Raw genomic sequence first — 18,510 nt, forward strand, 5'->3', positions numbered from 1 at the left:
CGACACGAATTCAATTCTCTAAAAGTCTCAACTTTAGATGAGTTTCTCATCATACATCATCCTTGATTTTGATTATAGAAATAGAACTTGAATATTGAACTTGAATATTGAATATTGAAATAAGGAGACGTGGTTCTTATATATTAGACCCTTTAATGTTAAAAAGGCCTCACCTTTAATATGCTCCATAACTTTGAAGTTGATTCTAGTTTAAGGAGTAATGATTCTCACTTAAACATCATATAATATCGAAAATAGAACTTGTATTTGTACATAAAAGATGAATGTTCATGTGTTCTAGTTTGGAGAAGGGTTTGTACTTTTCCAAACATCCTTGAACTTTTAAAAGATTTGTATTTTGTAAAATTGTATGATGATTGTTGCAAAGGAGATACTTTTCAAGTATGAAAGCTCATCACTTTACTAATCATTTTTGAAAATAAAGCTTGAATCTTGCATGTTGATATTGAAAATGTGCTTAGAAAATCATTTGGGAAGAGTTTCAAGAGTGAAAACCTCCCCAAAGATGGCACTTTTGAACATATTTCCTAGTTAGTCATGAGCATGAACTCAAATGACAACATCCTTGGAATTGTATATTGAGTTTTAGAAATGTAGAAGAGTAGAAAACATCATAATGATTTGATTAGGGACTCGAAATTAACTATTTAGGATTAGGTTAGTTTTTCGGTTAATGCTCCCAATTGCTTAAGTATTTTGGAGATTGTAATGGAAATTGTAGATTTGAACTTGAATTTTGTATTTGATTTTGAGAGGAAAATTTGAGATTACGACATTTTATTAGAAATTTTCCTCCCCAAATGCTTAGGAAATGAGGGTTTATATAGGGGATTAAGCGGCTAAAACCAAGAACCACATGCGCCTGGCGCTGGTGACGTGGCCCAGATTCCGTCAAAACAAGGATGATGACACCGTCCTTGATTTGTCTTGTATTGATGTACCTTCGTACTATTTATACGAATTTGGCACGTAGTGTTTTCTTGGAGGTAAAGGCTTGACTTTTCGTCTAAAAACAAGTCGTTTTCGAATTTGGATTTCGTGTTTGGACTCGGTTTTACGGGACGGGGCCCGACATGCTCGGTTTTGTGGGTCAGCGCCCGATTTTGGATTTCTTAATGTCATTTTGACTGGAAAAGGCCTTGTAAAATCAATGGAGAGGTCCATTGGGTGAGATTGTGTTTGGATTTTGAAGTTAATTTTTGGAAATTGAATTTTGTACCGAGTTGCGGAATGGGAACGAGCTCGGGAATTGGACTTTGGATATTTGATTTTGGAATTCCCTTTAGCAATTGGGACTTCCGCACGGAGTTGCACTAACCACCTAGCAAGGATAATAGTATTGTCATCGTCCCATTAGGGGAGACACGAATTAGGTGTCTACAAAATGATTAGAGGAAAAATTAAAATTACTACGTTGTATTGAATTTTGCCTCCCCATTTGGTGTGGAAATGAGGGTTTATATAGGAGATTAGGCGGCTAAACGCCAAGACACGCTAGCACCTAGCGCAAGGCCAGCGCCTAGCGCAGGTGACGTGTCCCAGGTTCCGCCAAACAAGGACGATGACACCGTCCTTGTGATTTGTTTTGTAGTGTTGTACCTTTGTACGAATTGTACGTTTCTTGGCAAGTAGCTTTTCTTGGAGATTAAGGAAGTTTGCGACTAAAAACACTCCCTTTTTCGCATTCGTATTTCGTATTTTGTACTCGGTTTTGCGGGACGAGACCCTGCATGCTCGGTTCTATGGGTCGGCGCCCTATTTTTGATTTCTTAGTGTCATTTCTAATGGAAACAACCTTGTAAAACCAACAGAGAGGTCCATTGGGTGAGATTTTGTTTGGATTTCGAATTTGATTTTAGAAATTGAATTTTGTACCAAGATTCGGAATGGGAACGGGCTCGGGAGTTGGACTTTGGGTTTTGGATCTTGGAATATATCTTAGCAATTGGGACTGCTGCACGGAGTTGTACCAACCACCTAGCAAGGATAATGGTCTCGCCATCATCCCATTAGGGGAGACACAAATTAGGTGTCTACAGAAGCCCCCACTTTGACTGAGCGTTCGGTTAGGAAAGCGAAAGTTAAAGTTTTCGAATAGGGACGGAGAACGGTCAAGATGTTCTGTTTTTGTACGCCGGTACCTGCACAAGACAAGTGTTAGAAAAATGATAGAGTCTACCTCCTTGCGGTTTTGACGACTCTGATTTGTATTTTCATTGCTTTTCCGCCCTTGACTTGGAATGGAGCTTGGCATCGAAAATTTTAAATTTTGACCCTTAAATCTCGAATTTTGAATTTTTGAATCCTGATTTTTGAATTTTGAATACCCAGAGTTAATCCGCTGGGCTTCTGTAAGGATCTTTGTCTGAGGCTTGATCCGTTAGGGAATATGTCCACTGGGGAAAGAGATTTTTTTTTTTTTTTTGATAAGTCAGTAGAAATTCATTGCTCAAAGGGAAACCATATTACAAGCAAAGCCCAAAGCCACGCAGACTAAGGGACACTCAAAACATGACAACAAGTCATGTGAAAAAAAAACCAGAAACAAACTTAGGCTATACATTTGGTGTTCCACCAAATTTGGTCTGCAGTACTAGGATTCCTAGCACCTATGTGAGCTAATCTCTCAATGAAACTCCTCTTAATGCAACTAATAGTAGCTGTAGGGGTGGGGATCTTCTGATTCCACAGAGCATCATTTCTTGCTCTCCACAAGACATAGACAGTAGCATTTATAGCAGTATGCATTGCTGTTTTCTGAAATCTGCTGCATTTGCTCTTCCACTTGACCCATCTCAACAATCCCATATAGTGAACTTTGCTGACAGGAATGTCAAGCCATTTTTCCACCCCCTGCAAACACCTTCTACTGTAATCACACTCAAAGAACAAGTGTGAGTGAGTTTCCTCCTTTACCTCACATAACAGGCATAGTGTAGATTGGCATATACCCATTTTGTTCGGTCTTATTCTTGTTTGCAGTCTCCCTTGTACCATCAGCCAACAAATCACCCTAGTTTTAGGAATAGAGGCCCTATTCCACACTGCAGACCCCCAAGGGACCTTATCACCATGTTGGATCAGTTTCTGGTATATTTGCTGAATAGAATACTTAGGCATTTGAGCAAACTCAGTCTTAGTGAACAACATCTTCAGATCATCCTTAACACTACAAATTTTCCTCCAATACCAACCACTATCAGCTTTTGGTTGATATTCCCACCACTCAGCAGATTTGATGTAAATGGCATTCACCCATTTAACCCACATCGAGTCCTGCTTTTTAGCTATTGCCCATACATACTTTCCTAGAGCAGCAATATTCCAAGCCTGAACTTTCCTAATTCCCAAACCACCCTCCTTTTTTGGACTACACACTCTGTCCCATGCAACATAACCAGGTTTGGTACAAAAATAGGTGCCTTGCCATAAGAATGCTCTACAAATAGCCTCAACAGTTTTGAGCACCTGTTTAGGGAGAATAAACACCTGTGCCCAGTAAGAATGGATGCTCAATAGTACTGCATTAATCAGGGTTATCCTTCCTGCAAAGGATAAATTTTTGGAACTCCAAATCTTAATCATAGCCAGCATTTTATCCACCAAACTTTCACAGTCAGCACTAGTGATTCTTTTAAAATAAATAGGTACCCCTAGGTACCTAAAAGGGAAGGTTCCCAAGGCAAAACCAGACATATCCACCACCTGCTGAACTACATCAGCTTTCATACCAGCACAATACACAGCAGACTTCTGAACATTAGCTCTTAAACCAGAAGTATCATAAAATAGTTTGAAACCTTGAAGAAGAAGATGAATTGAAGTAAACTCACCCTTGCAGCAGAGAATCAGATCATCTGCAAAGCAAAGGTGGGTTAGCTTAGTTGTTTTGCATCTTGGGTGGAATTTGAAACAACAATCCTCTCCCACCTTGTGAAGAGTTCTTGACAGATACTCCATGCAAACCACAAAAAGCAAGGGAGATAGAGGGTCCCCCTGTCTCAAGCCCCTGTGAGAAGCAAAGTACCCATGAACTGAACCATTGACCATAATGGAGAATCTAGGAGTTGTAACACAGGTCATAATCCACTGAACAAACAACTGGGGAAAACCTAAAGCAAGCATCATTTCTTCCAAAAAATCCCACTCAATTGTGTCATAAGCTTTCTGCATATCCAGTTTGATCAAGCAACCAGGTGATGCATTTTTCCTTCCATATTGTCTAACAATTTCCTGACACATCATGATATTGTGCATGATGAACCTGCCATGGATAAAAGCTCCTTGATTCTCAGCTATCAGATCAGGCAGCACACATTTCATTCTCTCACACAAAATCTTGGTAATACATTTATAAATTACATTGCAGTAAGATATTGGTCTACATTCAGTCACACTTGCTGGACACTTTGTTTTAGGAATCAAGGTAATGCTGGTGGAGTTGATCTCTTTCAAGAGCTTGCCAGTGTGAAAGAAATCTAACACAGCAGTTGTCACATCCTCCCCCACTATATCCCAATTCTCTTTGAAGAAATGGCTCCCAAAACCATCAGGTCCAGGAGCTTTGTCTCCATTGATAGAGAACATGGCATACTTGACCTCCTCACCAGTAACAGGAACCATAAGTTGGTCCTTCTGCAATTGCTCAAGAATAGGGCCAGCATGAACAATGTCAAGCATGACAGTACTTCTATTACCAGCTTTGGTGCCCAGAAGTTTCTGATAATACTCTAAAAAAGCATTAGACACAGACTTGGGGTCACACACCCATTTACCATTCATGTCATGAATGGCATGGGCAGTATTATGAATGGTTCTAGCCCTGATACTCTTATGGAACAAAGAACTATTCTCATCACCATCCTTAGCCTAGGCTTCCTTTGCTTTCTGTTTCAGAAAAGAGATGTAAGCAGAATGCATGATCTTATATTTTTTTGCAGCTTCCACCTCTCTATCAGCAAGCACACTATCACTAGGATTAGAGTGAAGGTCTTTCTGACATTTCTCTAAATCTTGTCTAGCTTTCAGATCAGCAGCATGTATATCATTAAACCCTGTATTGTTTAACTCCCTAAACACTCCCTTCATTCTTTTAAGTTTTTGTACTACCTGATACATCCTGGTGCCAACAACTCCCTTTGACCAATTGGTCTTCACCAGATCAGTATAACCATCAGCATATTTCCACATGGAAAAATATCTAAAAGGCTTCTTTGCAATGCTATCAATAGGATAAACAGCAAGCACAATAGGGCAGTGATCATACTCACCCTCAGTCAAGAAATCAGCTTCTGCATTGGGGTAGTTCTGAAACCATAGGTCATTTCCCAGAGCCCTATCAATTTTGGAGAACACCCTAGCATCTCCTTCTTGCTTGTTGTTCCAAGTGTAGAAATGACCAGCAGCTTTAACATCCTCTAAACCACAAATATTAACACAGTTCCTGAATCAACCATTGATTGGTGTCTAACAGGAGCACCAACCCTTTCTTCCACATCAAAACACAATTAAAGTCACCCAACACCAACCAAGGCTTAGACAAACCACTGCCAATACCACATAGGTCACTCCACAGTTCCTCTCTCTCTCTTTGCTATGGTTAAAAGCATAAACAAAGGTACAACCAAACTCCATACCACCACTCTTTGGGCACACTAGGCAATGAACCAATTGACTAGTGACCATCTGCACATTAAGAGTAAATGAATTTGGGTTCCAAGCTAGTACAATCCTACCCCCTTTACTTTTACAACTATTGGTAGTGAAATACCAACCATTGAACATGTTCACATACAAGGTCCCCATTTTGGCACAAGGCACCTTTGTCTCAAGAAGACCAACTAACCCAGCACCATGAGATTGAACAAAAGCTCTCACCTCATTTTGCTTCCTCTGGGTGTTGATCCCCCTCACATTCCAACTAATGATTCTATCCATTGTTGCCAGGAGAGTCCCCTCTCCTAGAAACACGTACCAGTTTGCATCCCCATCCTATCTCCATCATCACAATCCCCCACTCTATCCTTCCTTCCACCATCATCCATTGGTTTCTCCTCAGTTAACACATGAAAAGGGTTGCCAGTAGGAATGATTGGGGCTCCCTGTGTTCTTCTCCTACTAGAGTGCACCACAGTGTGAAATCCACCATCTGCATCCACCACTTCAGTGTTTGAAACAGATGCAACAACAGTTAGGTAAGGTACAACAACAACAGGTGTAACAACAACAGCAACAGTAGGTACCACCTGCTGTCTAGGGACCCACACTCTTCTACTTCCTCCCTTCTTGCATTTTGTAGCATCATGTCCCATAATTTTGCATACACAGCATACCAGTGGTCTCCATTCATACTCCACCTCCACCTCCACTAGCATTCCCTTCTCATTCACAAATTTAATCACATCAGGGAATTCCTGTTCAACTAACACCTCCACTTGCACCCTAGCAAACTGCAACTTATCCCTCTTTGCAGTTGCACTATCAACCTTCTGTAACACCCCAATTTTCCCCACTATCTTACTCAAACTCCTCTCCCCCCAATACATGAAACCCAGTCTGTGCAGCTTCACCCAGATAGGAACAGATCGAAGATCCTCCTTTGTGAAATCCATGTCTTAAGTCCAAGGTTTCAAAACAACAGGTTTACTATCAAAAAATGGTCTATTAAGTTTAAGTACAGCATCCCTCTTTTCCATCGTAGTAAATCTCACCAAGAACACCCCCTTTGCCCCCAAAACCACCTTATCAACTCCCATATTCCTCCAGATTCTTCGAACAAACCCCTCCATAACATGAATGGGAGGGTTCGCACCCACCACATAGCACATTACAGCTGAGTTCCAGTAGTCAATTTCCTCCTGAATGTCCTCAAGATCTATGGTCACGTAGTCCCCTGTTTCCATGTTACGCACAGGCATCGATTGATTCAAACTAACACCAGTATTATGTGCAATCGGTTCAGTATTGTCATGATTATGTGCAGCATTGTCAAAAACAGAGTTCAAATTGTTCCTAATGTCCCCAAATTGCAGGTTATTTGAGGTATCAGGATTACCTTCAATTTCGTCCACCCATGCAATCGGGCTTGAGTTGGTGTGAATATGAGATAACCAGGCAGAGAAATCTCGTCGTGTTGATGATTGGTGTTGCAATGCCAGCAGCGACGCCGCCGGAGAGAGAATATCCTCAAAACCACCATCTCCAACAATCTGGGTATCCACCGTTAATGGCGCCAAATCCTCCATTTCCTTTTCTAAATCCTCTAGAACTGCCGCAGATGGGCCAGTGTGTTGTGTTTCATCTCCATCCTTGCCAAGGTTCGTAGTTGATGCCTTCATCCGAGCTCTTACTTTCCTTGCCATGGCGTCACTGCTAAGCAGGGGAAGAAGCTAGAGAGAGAAACGCGCGAACCTCGGGGAAAGAGATTTTTATTGACTCTTAGAATTTCAAAAATTTGTCGATTTTCCCGGAGCTTGGGTCCGCTGGGAGTTGAACGCTTAAATCCTTGTATTTTTCGAACTTTGTATGCTTGAGATATTTATCTGTCAATGCCGGAGAAACAGATGTATACCAGTATTTATCAGAAAGTAGTATGATTTGACGTTTGATGCCTGGTGCAGAAAATCGTAGCAGCAAAGTACGCGCAATCAGCACGGATGACCACGCCTAGATTCTCCGGGCATGGAATAGGGCATGCGCCTGGCGCAAGGGCCAGCGCCCAGCACAGGGCTTGCTTATATAAGGCCCCTGTCGTTCTCTTGCATGAGTACATTCACTTGTTCCTTCTTGTTTTCGCAAAGTTCGATTGCTCTCTCCCATTGATTTCATTGCTCTTGTCTTGCCTCTACTTTTGTCCATGTAAGTATTTCATGTTTTGCTTATGAAATTACCTTAGGATTGCATGTAGGGTAGGTTTTTGCACTTGAAATGTTCTCGTATTTGTTGATGTTGTATTTGTATGGTAGTAGGCTTCTTGTATCTTGTATGAAGAAAATTGTTTGGTAGCCATTTGAACTTGAACTGTTGGAACTTTGTATAGTAGAAATTGAACTCTTGTATTTTGAATTTTGTACTTAGCACTTGTAGATAGTGATTCCACTGGTGACCTTAGTGGGTCTTGTAGGAGAATAGGTTTGGATAGCCTAGACGTTGTTGTAGAGTTTGAATACCTGCTTTGGCGTGGATATCCTAGGCGTTGGTGTAGAACTCGAATACTTGCTTCGGCATGGATAGCCTAGGCGTTGGTGCAGAATTTGAACACTCCTTTGAAATAGAGGTCCCTGGCTAGATTCGTATGGCCACTGGGGATTTTTGGACTCTTGAATTTTTGTACGGGCTAGTATAAGATAGCCCCCAGACTTGGATGTTGATTTTTGTATTTTGAATGTTTTAGTATGCCTTGCGACACTCGGAGGAAACCTGCCGAGTGCTCGACTAGCCGAGCGACCATGGAGGATGCTTCGGACAATGAAGCGGCTGAGATAGATCCACCGCCTGCCGGTATGGTTCCGAGGGGAAGACCTGTTATTGAGGGGGACGGCTGGCGGCCCACAGACCTTGTGTTCCACCCGGGGTTTCATTTGTCTCAGCGGCCACGCGCTGGTTTGGTATGCCTTGTACTGTGATTTGAACTTGCTACTTAAACTTGTTTAGGTTTGTATTGATCTGCCCCTTTATGTAGGCTGATAGGGACGCAATGCGAACGTATTGGTCTTTGGAGGAGCTTTGGACTATCTCTCCGACCATTTTTGGCGTTGAGGAGACCCGAGCGATTTGGGATCAGACTGGCTTTTCTCCTTTCTGGGAGGCGACCAGAGGCTATAGAGGGAAGGTGTGCGTCAAATCCCGAACACAAGCCTTGATGGAGCGATGGTGGGACACCACCAACACATTTCATATGGGATGGGGGAGATTACTATTACCCCCTTCTAGTTTGCCATGATTACCGGCCTCCCGTTTTCAGAGAGAGATGTGGTTTTCGATGATGCCCTGAAATGGCGTTCTGAGGGTGTCAGGGACTGGATCGGCCCTGTTGTTGACTTAATCGGAGATAGTGATTCTTTCGCTTCTGTGGTGCAAATATGACAAATTGTTGGGGATTTTTCTATTCATTCGGAATTTGATCTTTCTAAATGAGCAGAAGAGTAAGGTATCATGGAACTCCGTAGATTTGATGGCTATCACACATGGTCGTTACCGAGTGCATCATCATTTTTATGAATCTGAATATATAATAGAATACCTCTAGGCACACCTAATCACCCATATACGTATTACTTCAAACACGTCTTTATTTTACTCCGTAAAATCCAACTTCCAAGTATAAATTTCCTAAATGGGTGTTTGGTTTGACAAAGGGAAAGGGAATGATATCAAGAAAGGAAAAGAAAAGGAATGGAAATCTAAACCCTTTGACATCATGTATTGTTTGGGTGACATTCAAGGTTTTCACATCTCCTATTTCTCCCACCTCTGCTCCACCACCGACTTCTTCTCTCCTATGTTGCCACCACTACCCCTTCCCCGTTGCCGCGACCACCTCTTATCCAGTGGTGCCGCCGACCTCTCTCCACTTTCGCTGCCATACCTTTCTCTTTCTTATGTCTCTATGTCTCACAACTGCCATTAAAGGTGAAGTTGAAATGTTAAATGTCAAATTGACCTATAGAGTTTTGGTGGAACAACTTAACCATCTAAAACCACCATTGATGATAAAAGAGGTATTTTCATTCTCACTCTTAAGTTATTTTTGAATTTTTTTGACATGCTGGTAGATGATGGGTGGATATACGAGGCGTTGTTGTTTTCGAGTATACATGTTGGGTTTTCGGGATGGTGGGGTTTCTTTCGGGTGGGTTAGGATGGTTTCATGTGACCGAGAAGTGATTTTGTGCGGTTAGGAAGTGGTTTCCAGGTGGGTATGAAGTGATTTTTGGTGGCTGGGACGTTGTTTCGGGTAGTGGGAGGGGTGGATTCACGTAGATAGGGGGTGGTTTCGTGGTGGTAGGGCGACAATGGTGGTTCCCGGGGAGGTTGTGGTGTGTTGGTGGGCAAAGAAAGGGAATGGAAATACAAAGGGGGTGTGAGAATCAAAATAAAAGATTTTTGGTAATAAAGTGGGTAAAGGGAATGACTAAAATGGTATTCCGAGCAACAATGAAGGGAATAAGCCCTTCTCATTTTCTCTTTCCCTTTACTGAATACCACATACCAAACGTCATATTCAGGAAAGGGAAAGAGAATGGGAAGGGCTTATTCCATTTGGCATAAATAACCTTATGGTGTGTTTGGATATGAGAATTGCATTTAAAATTCTAGAAATGGTGAAATTAGATGTTTGGAAAACCGATAATTTCCAATTATGAAATTGGGCCAAATTCTAAAATGTAAGAAACAAGCCCATATGGAATTTGAAATGACTCAATAAATGTTGTCATTTCAAATTCTTATTTGCCTCTGTCCTACGGTTGTATATGGTTGCAACCTTTCTCTTCCATCATGATGGAGTACATTCTTTATTTGCCTATGTACTAAACTCACACTCTCTCCTCCTCTTCCTCCATTGCCGCGGCCACCGTTTCCCTCCTCCATTGCCTCCGTCTTAAGCTCAACCTCTTTTCCCTCTTGGTTTCAAATGATAAAATAAATAGAATCGTATATTAAATAAAATAATAGGGAGTCACAAGTTATTGTAGCCAACCAATGCAAACCTTTGTCCTTAAAAGCATTTAGCTAATTATTGAAAACCAGGCCGAGAACTCAAAAGACCTACCTAGCTAGTCCTTGTTTTGCAAGAACGTCTGCGGCGGAATTAGATTCTCGCCCCCTTATACCTACATCTACAGAGTACCTAGTATATTAGCATTTAAACGATGACACACCCACTCCTTCAAGACTTGTCACCGGCACACCAATTTGCACAACATAAATTGAGTGAAGAGGAAAGGACGAGAACTATGAACAAAGGATATTTTAGTGCATAATAAAAACTTGTTTTTAAAAGAGGTTGGATATCTTGGAACAATGTTATAACTATTTCTGAATAGAGGAAAACAAATCCTTTTATGCTGAACGAGATGGTTACATTATCATCCTTTATGCTGACGTATTATATATATATACGACAACTCGGCACGACAAAAGAAGGGCTATATATTTTTCCAACAAAGTAGACATAACTCCCAGAAATTACAACACTCTGCCTATCTGATGACATACTAAATGGAGCCATTCTAGTCTAAAGCAGGGGATTAATCCAACCCACCTACCCTCCTTCCATGGATAGTCGCATACATATAATTACTAACTGTACAAACTCATGAAATTTCAACATTATATATACAGTCGAACACGAATTACAATCCTTCATATCATCAGCCTAATAACATTTTAACTACCTCGAGAACTGTGCTGCAGCAAAAAGCGACAGTCTCCCTCCCTCGAGGGACCATGCTGCACTGTAATTATAATTTGCTGAAGCTCCATTTTCATCCACCGTCCAAAATTCCATCACTGGTTTTGGCATCTCCACAACATCCAAAACAAATTAAAAAAAATTGGTATACACCGTTGCAGAACAAACTTATCACCTTGATGAACCCAATGGCATGTCAAGTCTTCCATCTTCTATTGCAAAAGACGACTGCCCCATGATTTGAACAAAATTGTATGATTTGAAATCCCTAAAAACCAAGCTAGATCTGCACATCAAGGACTAAACTATTAGTAATCATTAGTTAAGAAAACAATATACTTTGATGTCTTTGCAGCAAAGCAAATACAATATACTCTGATGTCTTTGCAGCAAAGCAACAAACCTAATCTTACACTTCGTAAGATAAACTTTTCAGTTCTTGTACTTCTCATAAACAAAAAGCTATATCAGATGACTCTGTGGAGCAAATTAAAACAACCAAAACTTCACATTTTTTGTCAAACATCTATGCTCTTATGTATCACTAAAATTGTTACAGGGCAAACCTTGTTAGTCTGAATTTAGATTCCAAGTACAAAAAGCAAATGACAAGCTTCTGCTCCGTATCTAGAACGAAGCAGAAACAATATCTCTACAGCAAATAGATGACTAATAGAAAAAACATAATGCTTGAGTGTCAATGATCATACATCTACAATAGCAGAGAGTTATCAATACGTTCCTGATAATAGCTAAATAAGTCATTACTGCTTTCTTCAACATTCCAAAATACAACATACATATTACATCCAGTGTGTGAAAACAAACATTGAGCTTTGTATTACAATTTTAAAGCAAACGACATATTCCTGTAGACTAAGCATGTATTTGAGAAGGATGATCCAGAAACACCAAAACCTATTCCAGAAAAACAAAATTAAGATGCAGAAAATTCTAAGTGCAATCAAATGTGAAATAAGTTTAGTAAAACAAACACTAGCCTGAAAAAATTAAGATACACTAGAATATGAACGAAAGATTCACAAGAACTTATCACATGAAGCATTAGCACGCAAATAATGCATATTAAATTTTCATATACTCATATCATCAGTGTTACAGGAAATTTAAGGCCATACCCCCGAAACAAAGAACAAATTTAAACTAATCTTTGATTATTAATATTAGCGCCATAGAGATTGATTAAGTTTAGCAACAGATATCACAAGACTTCGAATGGTTTCAGTTCGAAAAAAAATCTATACTGTTAATGTGGTTAGAAGAAAGCACAATAATGCAACTCCGAGTAAGGAGAACTTGATAAAAATCTATATCGTTAATGTGGGCTTCAGATTTTTTTTTTTTTGAGGGATATGGACTTTAGATGTTAATTAGCTGTAATCAAGAGGATTATGAAGATCATTCTCCACAATGATACCAACTCAGCCACTGTTTCTTGCAACACTTATATCTTCCAAAAATCCTTCCTTTCTTACCTCAGATACTGGTTATGTAGGCTTGTAAACTTTAGATGTTACATTCTTTTTTGACAGTAAGGGGAACTAAGAAAATAACCTCCGCAGACAACCGCATAGGTACACTTCCATGAATCAGCACAAATATGTTTGCATATGTGCTCGTATTATCATTTCCTAGAACCATTTCAAGATAATTCAGGGAAAACTCCTGTTCTTGACACAAATTATATCTTTCAAAGGAATTTCAGTCCAAATCTGTTTCTATTTTCATCGAGGAACACTCTTGTGTTTCCATGCCCACTTCATATGACCCAAAGAATGTCCATCACTTTCCCAGAAAGACAACATTTACCAATTGAATAGATGCTTTCACAGAACTAAGAAGACTTGGAAAAAAATTTAAAAAAACACGACAGAAACTTCAATACAAAATCAGCATGTTAAGAAATGAAGGTGCATAATCTTAGCAACTACAGAACCCATAGGTTTGAATTTTCCATTTGGATGGTGGAAAAGGAGGGTTCACAAAGAGACAAAGTAGGCAGTTTCCAACTTTCCAATACAACAAGTAAAAAAATTAGAATTGCTACGGAAAAGTGTGTTTAGAGTTTAGACAACAGTGATTGCCCCTTTTTATAAAGCGAAAGCGGCTCCAATTCTTCTAGCCAACCATACCAACATATAATATAGATTTTGCAATTGAAATTTGGTTAAGAAAATAAGAAGATAATGGTCTTAAGCATAAGGATTCAGCAACATAACTACAGTTTAGCAACTAACTACGACATCAAGAATCTAACCTCCAATCAATGTTCAATCCAAGCCCCAAGTGATCTCCCTCCGACACTCATATAACCTTATCCCTGACTATATAACAATGCTGGTTTCCATAATATACTACATAGTAACAAGAAAGGAAATGAAGTCAATATCAAGTCTTGTGAAGTTATAACAGGACTCACAATTAGAACTAGATCAGTTTTCTGAATCATGAGATGACCCAAGTGCACCAATATGATTACAGAACTCAAGTTTGACATAGAGGCCTCAAGACTATATGAAAATCCTTTGATTGGAAGTCATCTTTTATGAGAGAAATAGTAAGCTCACTTCAAACTCAAAGCTGAAATGAGCTTGAAAAGAGATAGAAGTCTTCTAGTGTAGCTCCTAAATGTAACCATTAGGATAAATGAAAATGGAGTAAACAACTTGTGAAACCCCTTCAAAAGCGCGGACCTATTCTTTAACTATATGAACACATGCTTTCTTAACTTGAATGGCTGGTAAAAGATCATAGAGGTCTTATTGTATATAAAAGGAGGAGTTGAGAATAAAATGCATTCAAGCCTCAATAAACATCATGGTTTTCAAACAGCACTTCCCGTTCAGACCTCTAAAACTGAAATTAGATCTCTGATAACAGTCAACCTTTGAAGCGCACAACAAACAAAGGAGAATGTGGCAAACTGTTTTCCACAAATGTCAGCAGATATTCCCTCGTGGTTTTCCTACTTTCTATTTCTAATTAGTCGGTGAACGAGACTTTGAAGTACAAACAAAGTACTTTAGCTTTTTGCACAATGCTCAAAGCTAGATAGTTAAGGCCTACAAAAGAACAAAACATACGAAGTATATTTATACTGCATGGTGTGGCTAAAATCCTTAGACAGCAGATAAAGGAGGGAGTAATAATATCTTGTTGGATATGAAAACATTTACATGCCATTTCCTCATTCATCTCTCTTCATATCAAAGTTAAAACTAGATTTATTATGGTCCAATATAAAATATGATAAAAGGAGTAAGGACAGTTGCATCCTACAAAGGGTCTAAAAAAAATTTGTTTGAGCAAGACCTGAAGAATCTAATCTAACATTGCAATTCTAACACGAATTTGCAACATTACATTAGTTTGGATTGTAGAGCCATTCCGCTCTGGTATTTAAAAATAGAGGGTGTGACTTGGAAACTGTTGCTCACCAGTCATCATAAGCTTCTAAATGTGGCCATTCATAGATGGAAATTGCTGCAAGTCCTGAGTGGTAAGAAGTGAGGTACGTTTTATTTTTGCAACACAACGCAAAAAAAAAAAGTAAACAAAAGGGAAAGAATGGGATGAAAAGAAAAAAAAGAAGAATGAATTGGGGCCAGCCTTGAGTTAAAATTTATTACATATCAATTACCCATGACCTTTCTTCTTGTTTGAATACAGCAGGAGATACATTTATTACATTATCAATTAGCCATATGATATTTCTCCTTTTTGTTTCGGATAAGACAGGAAATAGAAAAGCAAATATTCAATTAAGAAAATAAAATAGCAGCTACTAAACAAAAGATTTATTATCATAAGTAAGCTCTTAATCAAAAGACGTATGTTGGGGGATCTACAAAACCAAAATAACAGCAAATTAAATGTATGTTGGGCGATCCACAAAACCAAAATCAAAAGACAAGCACAACATAAATAACACAAGAGAATCTGAAATTTATTAGCACAATTAACTTTAGATGTTCTAACACCAGATATGAAAAAATGTTTGGACTACACCTCAACGAAATACACAAAATGTGTACTATAAGATTTTTAACTGTAATAAGAGAAAACAACTTACAAAAATGAAAATAGATTGATGTGTAAAATGCATGTAAACTGTGTAACTACCCAATCAGAGACCACACAGCAAAAAAGGAAAAAGAAAATTTACCTTAACGCGTCATACTTCCAACGCACTTCACTGCAACACATCCAAGGATATGATAGTTGATAAAAAAAACTATTCTAGTTGCAGATAGAGAGCTTTCCAGTGTATTCATCAGCAACCCCATAATCAAGGCTAAGTTCCCGCATTGGTGGGATGTTCTCCATTGCAAACAACATAAGATGAGGAAACAAAATGTTGTTATGATCATAGAGCACCAATTGCACCATCACGTTGGGACTAATACTATGACTTATGTAACAAGCAACATTTCTCATCCTTGAAACATCCATGGCAAAATCCAATGGAGGAATAGAGGGATATGTTGGTTTCACATAATCAGGATATATTTGAGTTAAATCCCCCCATTCAGCCCACTTTTCTGTAAACCGGCCAGGATATATAAGACTGTCGCCATTCATGGTGAAAACTTGAGCCTGCTCCCTTGTAAGAACAACCCCAGCATATTCACATATAAATGCACCAGCGTGTATCAAGTCCAATGTCCGAACTCCCCAACCGGTTTCCCTGGACCTAAACACTTCCAACTTAGTCTTAAGTCCTTTCTGGCTTACACGATTCCGGCAACTAGGAGGACAACCACAGTGGCTGCTACATTCAAATACTAGAGGTTTACCTCTCAACAAAAAACCATTATGATCGTAAGCAATCTCCCCTCCATTCTTCATCGCACACAAACACCCATCATGACAACTAGTGACACAGTTGCACCCCATATTTCCACCCGCATATACAAAATGAGGGAAAATCGTCCTCGGAAGGTAGTCATAGTACAACGGATCATTATCAGCGTCAATATCATTAAAAACAAAAATGGGCACTCTCTCCTTCTTCATCGAAAGGTCAAGACTAAGATACCCCACAGGCCTAACCTGCAGTGCCCTAGTCCTCAAGCTTTGAGCGAGTTTCAATAGGGTACTACCCATTTCAGGTTGACCCTCAATTCTTATAAGTTTAAACTTATACACACCAAAACCAGATCTCCCCACATCAAACCAAGTCTCAACAACTCTATATAAACCATCATAAACATAAATTTTAGTAGTTAGACTACCTTCATATTTAAGACCCCTAATCACTCTAATTTCAATACCATAATGCATACTTCTTTCTAAAGCCAAATTACCTCCTTCAAGCTTCTGGTGGTTGCACATCCTGTGAAGCTTATCAAGTCCGCCATGCCCCGTATAAATCAACACATCACCAGCATCTTCATCATCTTCATATCCGCCGGACACAATAATACTAGTGGCAATTGGTTCACCATTCGAACTTTGGCTTGAAGGCAAGTAATCAATTCCAGCTTGAGACTGCCCATGTAAACCAACAACACAAAGCTCCATTCGAAAGTAGAACAAGTCTCCAATGAACACTCCAGGAATAGAGCCAACAATCCTTTTATCCCTATTAAGCCAAAGCCCACGATCCCTCATCAATGTAGCAGCCCGTAAATCACCACGAGCTCGCCTTCCTGCTCCAGGACCGCTTCTCCTCTCTTCCTCTGTCATGGAAAATATCCTCAACGCGTCGTATACCATTCGAGTTCGCCTAACTATCTCCCTGAAGTATCTCTGGTCTTCCACACTGAGGTTTGTAACTCGGACAAGCTCATTAGACCGCTTCTGTCGGCGGAGCTGGTTCGGAGCAGCAACAGCTAGGGCTGAGAATTGGTTTCCCTCTTCTGGGACCGCAACAATAGCCCCCGAATTTGAATCCAGCGGTTGAGTCCCCTGCATTTGATGGGCAAATGCAGACCGGAACATCTCCGAAATCCGACAGAATTCGGAGTACACATTGGAATCTTCGGTAGTCGAAGAAGGAGAAGGTTCCAAAGCAAAGTCATTTGCAGGTGGGGAGCTGGGGATTAAATCGGGAGTTTGGATTTCCGAGATGGGCTCATCAATTGGTTCAGATTTGACCCGGATTTCGAGCTTCGGACGGCGGAAAGGGGTGGTTGGAACGCCGGTGCTTGGGGTACCAGTAGAAGTGGAGGCGACACCGGGGTTTGGGTCGAGATTAAGGTCTGGAAATGGGACAATAGATCCCATTTCTGGGAGCATGGGTTTTTTTTAGGAGAGGGATAATGGAAGCCGGGTTTTTCAGATTCACGATGGTTGTGGCGGTGAAGTTATATCATTTCAAGGTGGAGGGGTGGTGGTGCGACAGTGAGACCAGGTGGTTGTTGTGGTGGTTAGGGTTTAGGTGGCAAAACAATTAAAAAAAAAAAAAAAAAAAAAGGAGAGAGAAAAGAGAGAGAGTTTAGGTGGCAGTTGATTTGGTTTTCAGCTCATGACGACAATGGCAGTACTCTTTTTTCTTTCCAATTCTTTTCGGAAAAACTTTAAATTTGAGAGAGGCAATGATGATGACGTAGCAATTTTTTTTTATTTTATTTTATTATTATGGGAGCAAAGCCAAATAAAAGGGGGATAATATTGTTATAAGAATTAAGAAGGGACTATTTATACGAGGGACATGTGAAAGAGAAATTGACAAGAATAATTTCGAGGCAGCATCTTATATAATTATCTTTGTGGATCCTTAAATTAGGGTTATACCATATGAATTTCGATTTATTTTGAAAAATTTTCATTTATCGAAATAAATCAAATCGAATAAAGCAGTTCACACTTCAAAGATTATTCCTATTAAACAACATCCAATTATTTTATTTTACATGATTTATTGCCGTTAATATCTCTACTTACGTGTATGTAATCTCACATAATATGTATAGAATCAGGATTCGGTGAGAACCACCCCTTTAGATGAGAATTGGAAATTAATCTCAGCCCTCGATCAATTCAATCCAACGGCCCTTATCTCGCCCGGCCAAATCAAAAAACAAGGGTAATATAGTAATTTCCCATGCCTT

The 18,510-nt window shown here is 39.7% G+C and overlaps 2 protein-coding genes across 2 annotated transcripts; both read right to left on the minus strand.

Annotated features, from left to right (window-relative positions):
- Positions 1-4,890: 4,890 nt before the first annotated feature.
- Positions 4,891-5,958, minus strand: LOC130461496 (uncharacterized). Its single transcript, XM_056829618.1, has 2 exons — positions 5,550-5,958; positions 4,891-5,438 (listed from the first exon to the last, which is right to left on the minus strand). Exons 1-2 carry the CDS (start codon positions 5,956-5,958, stop codon positions 4,891-4,893), a joined length of 957 nt encoding a protein of 318 aa, XP_056685596.1.
- A 5,105-nt stretch (positions 5,959-11,063) lies between these two features.
- LOC110803243 (histone-lysine N-methyltransferase family member SUVH2) lies at positions 11,064-18,105 on the minus strand. Its single transcript, XM_022008738.2, has 2 exons — positions 15,621-18,105; positions 11,064-11,720 (listed from the first exon to the last, which is right to left on the minus strand). The coding sequence occupies exon 1, from the start codon at positions 17,693-17,695 to the stop codon at positions 15,695-15,697; it is 2,001 nt and encodes a 666-aa protein (XP_021864430.1). The 5' UTR covers positions 17,696-18,105; the 3' UTR covers positions 11,064-11,720; positions 15,621-15,694.
- Positions 18,106-18,510: the final 405 nt, after the last annotated feature.

Source organism: Spinacia oleracea, chromosome 5 (genome assembly GCF_020520425.1).
Source record: "Spinacia oleracea cultivar Varoflay chromosome 5, BTI_SOV_V1, whole genome shotgun sequence".
NCBI classification, from domain to species: Eukaryota; Viridiplantae; Streptophyta; class Magnoliopsida; order Caryophyllales; family Amaranthaceae; genus Spinacia; species Spinacia oleracea.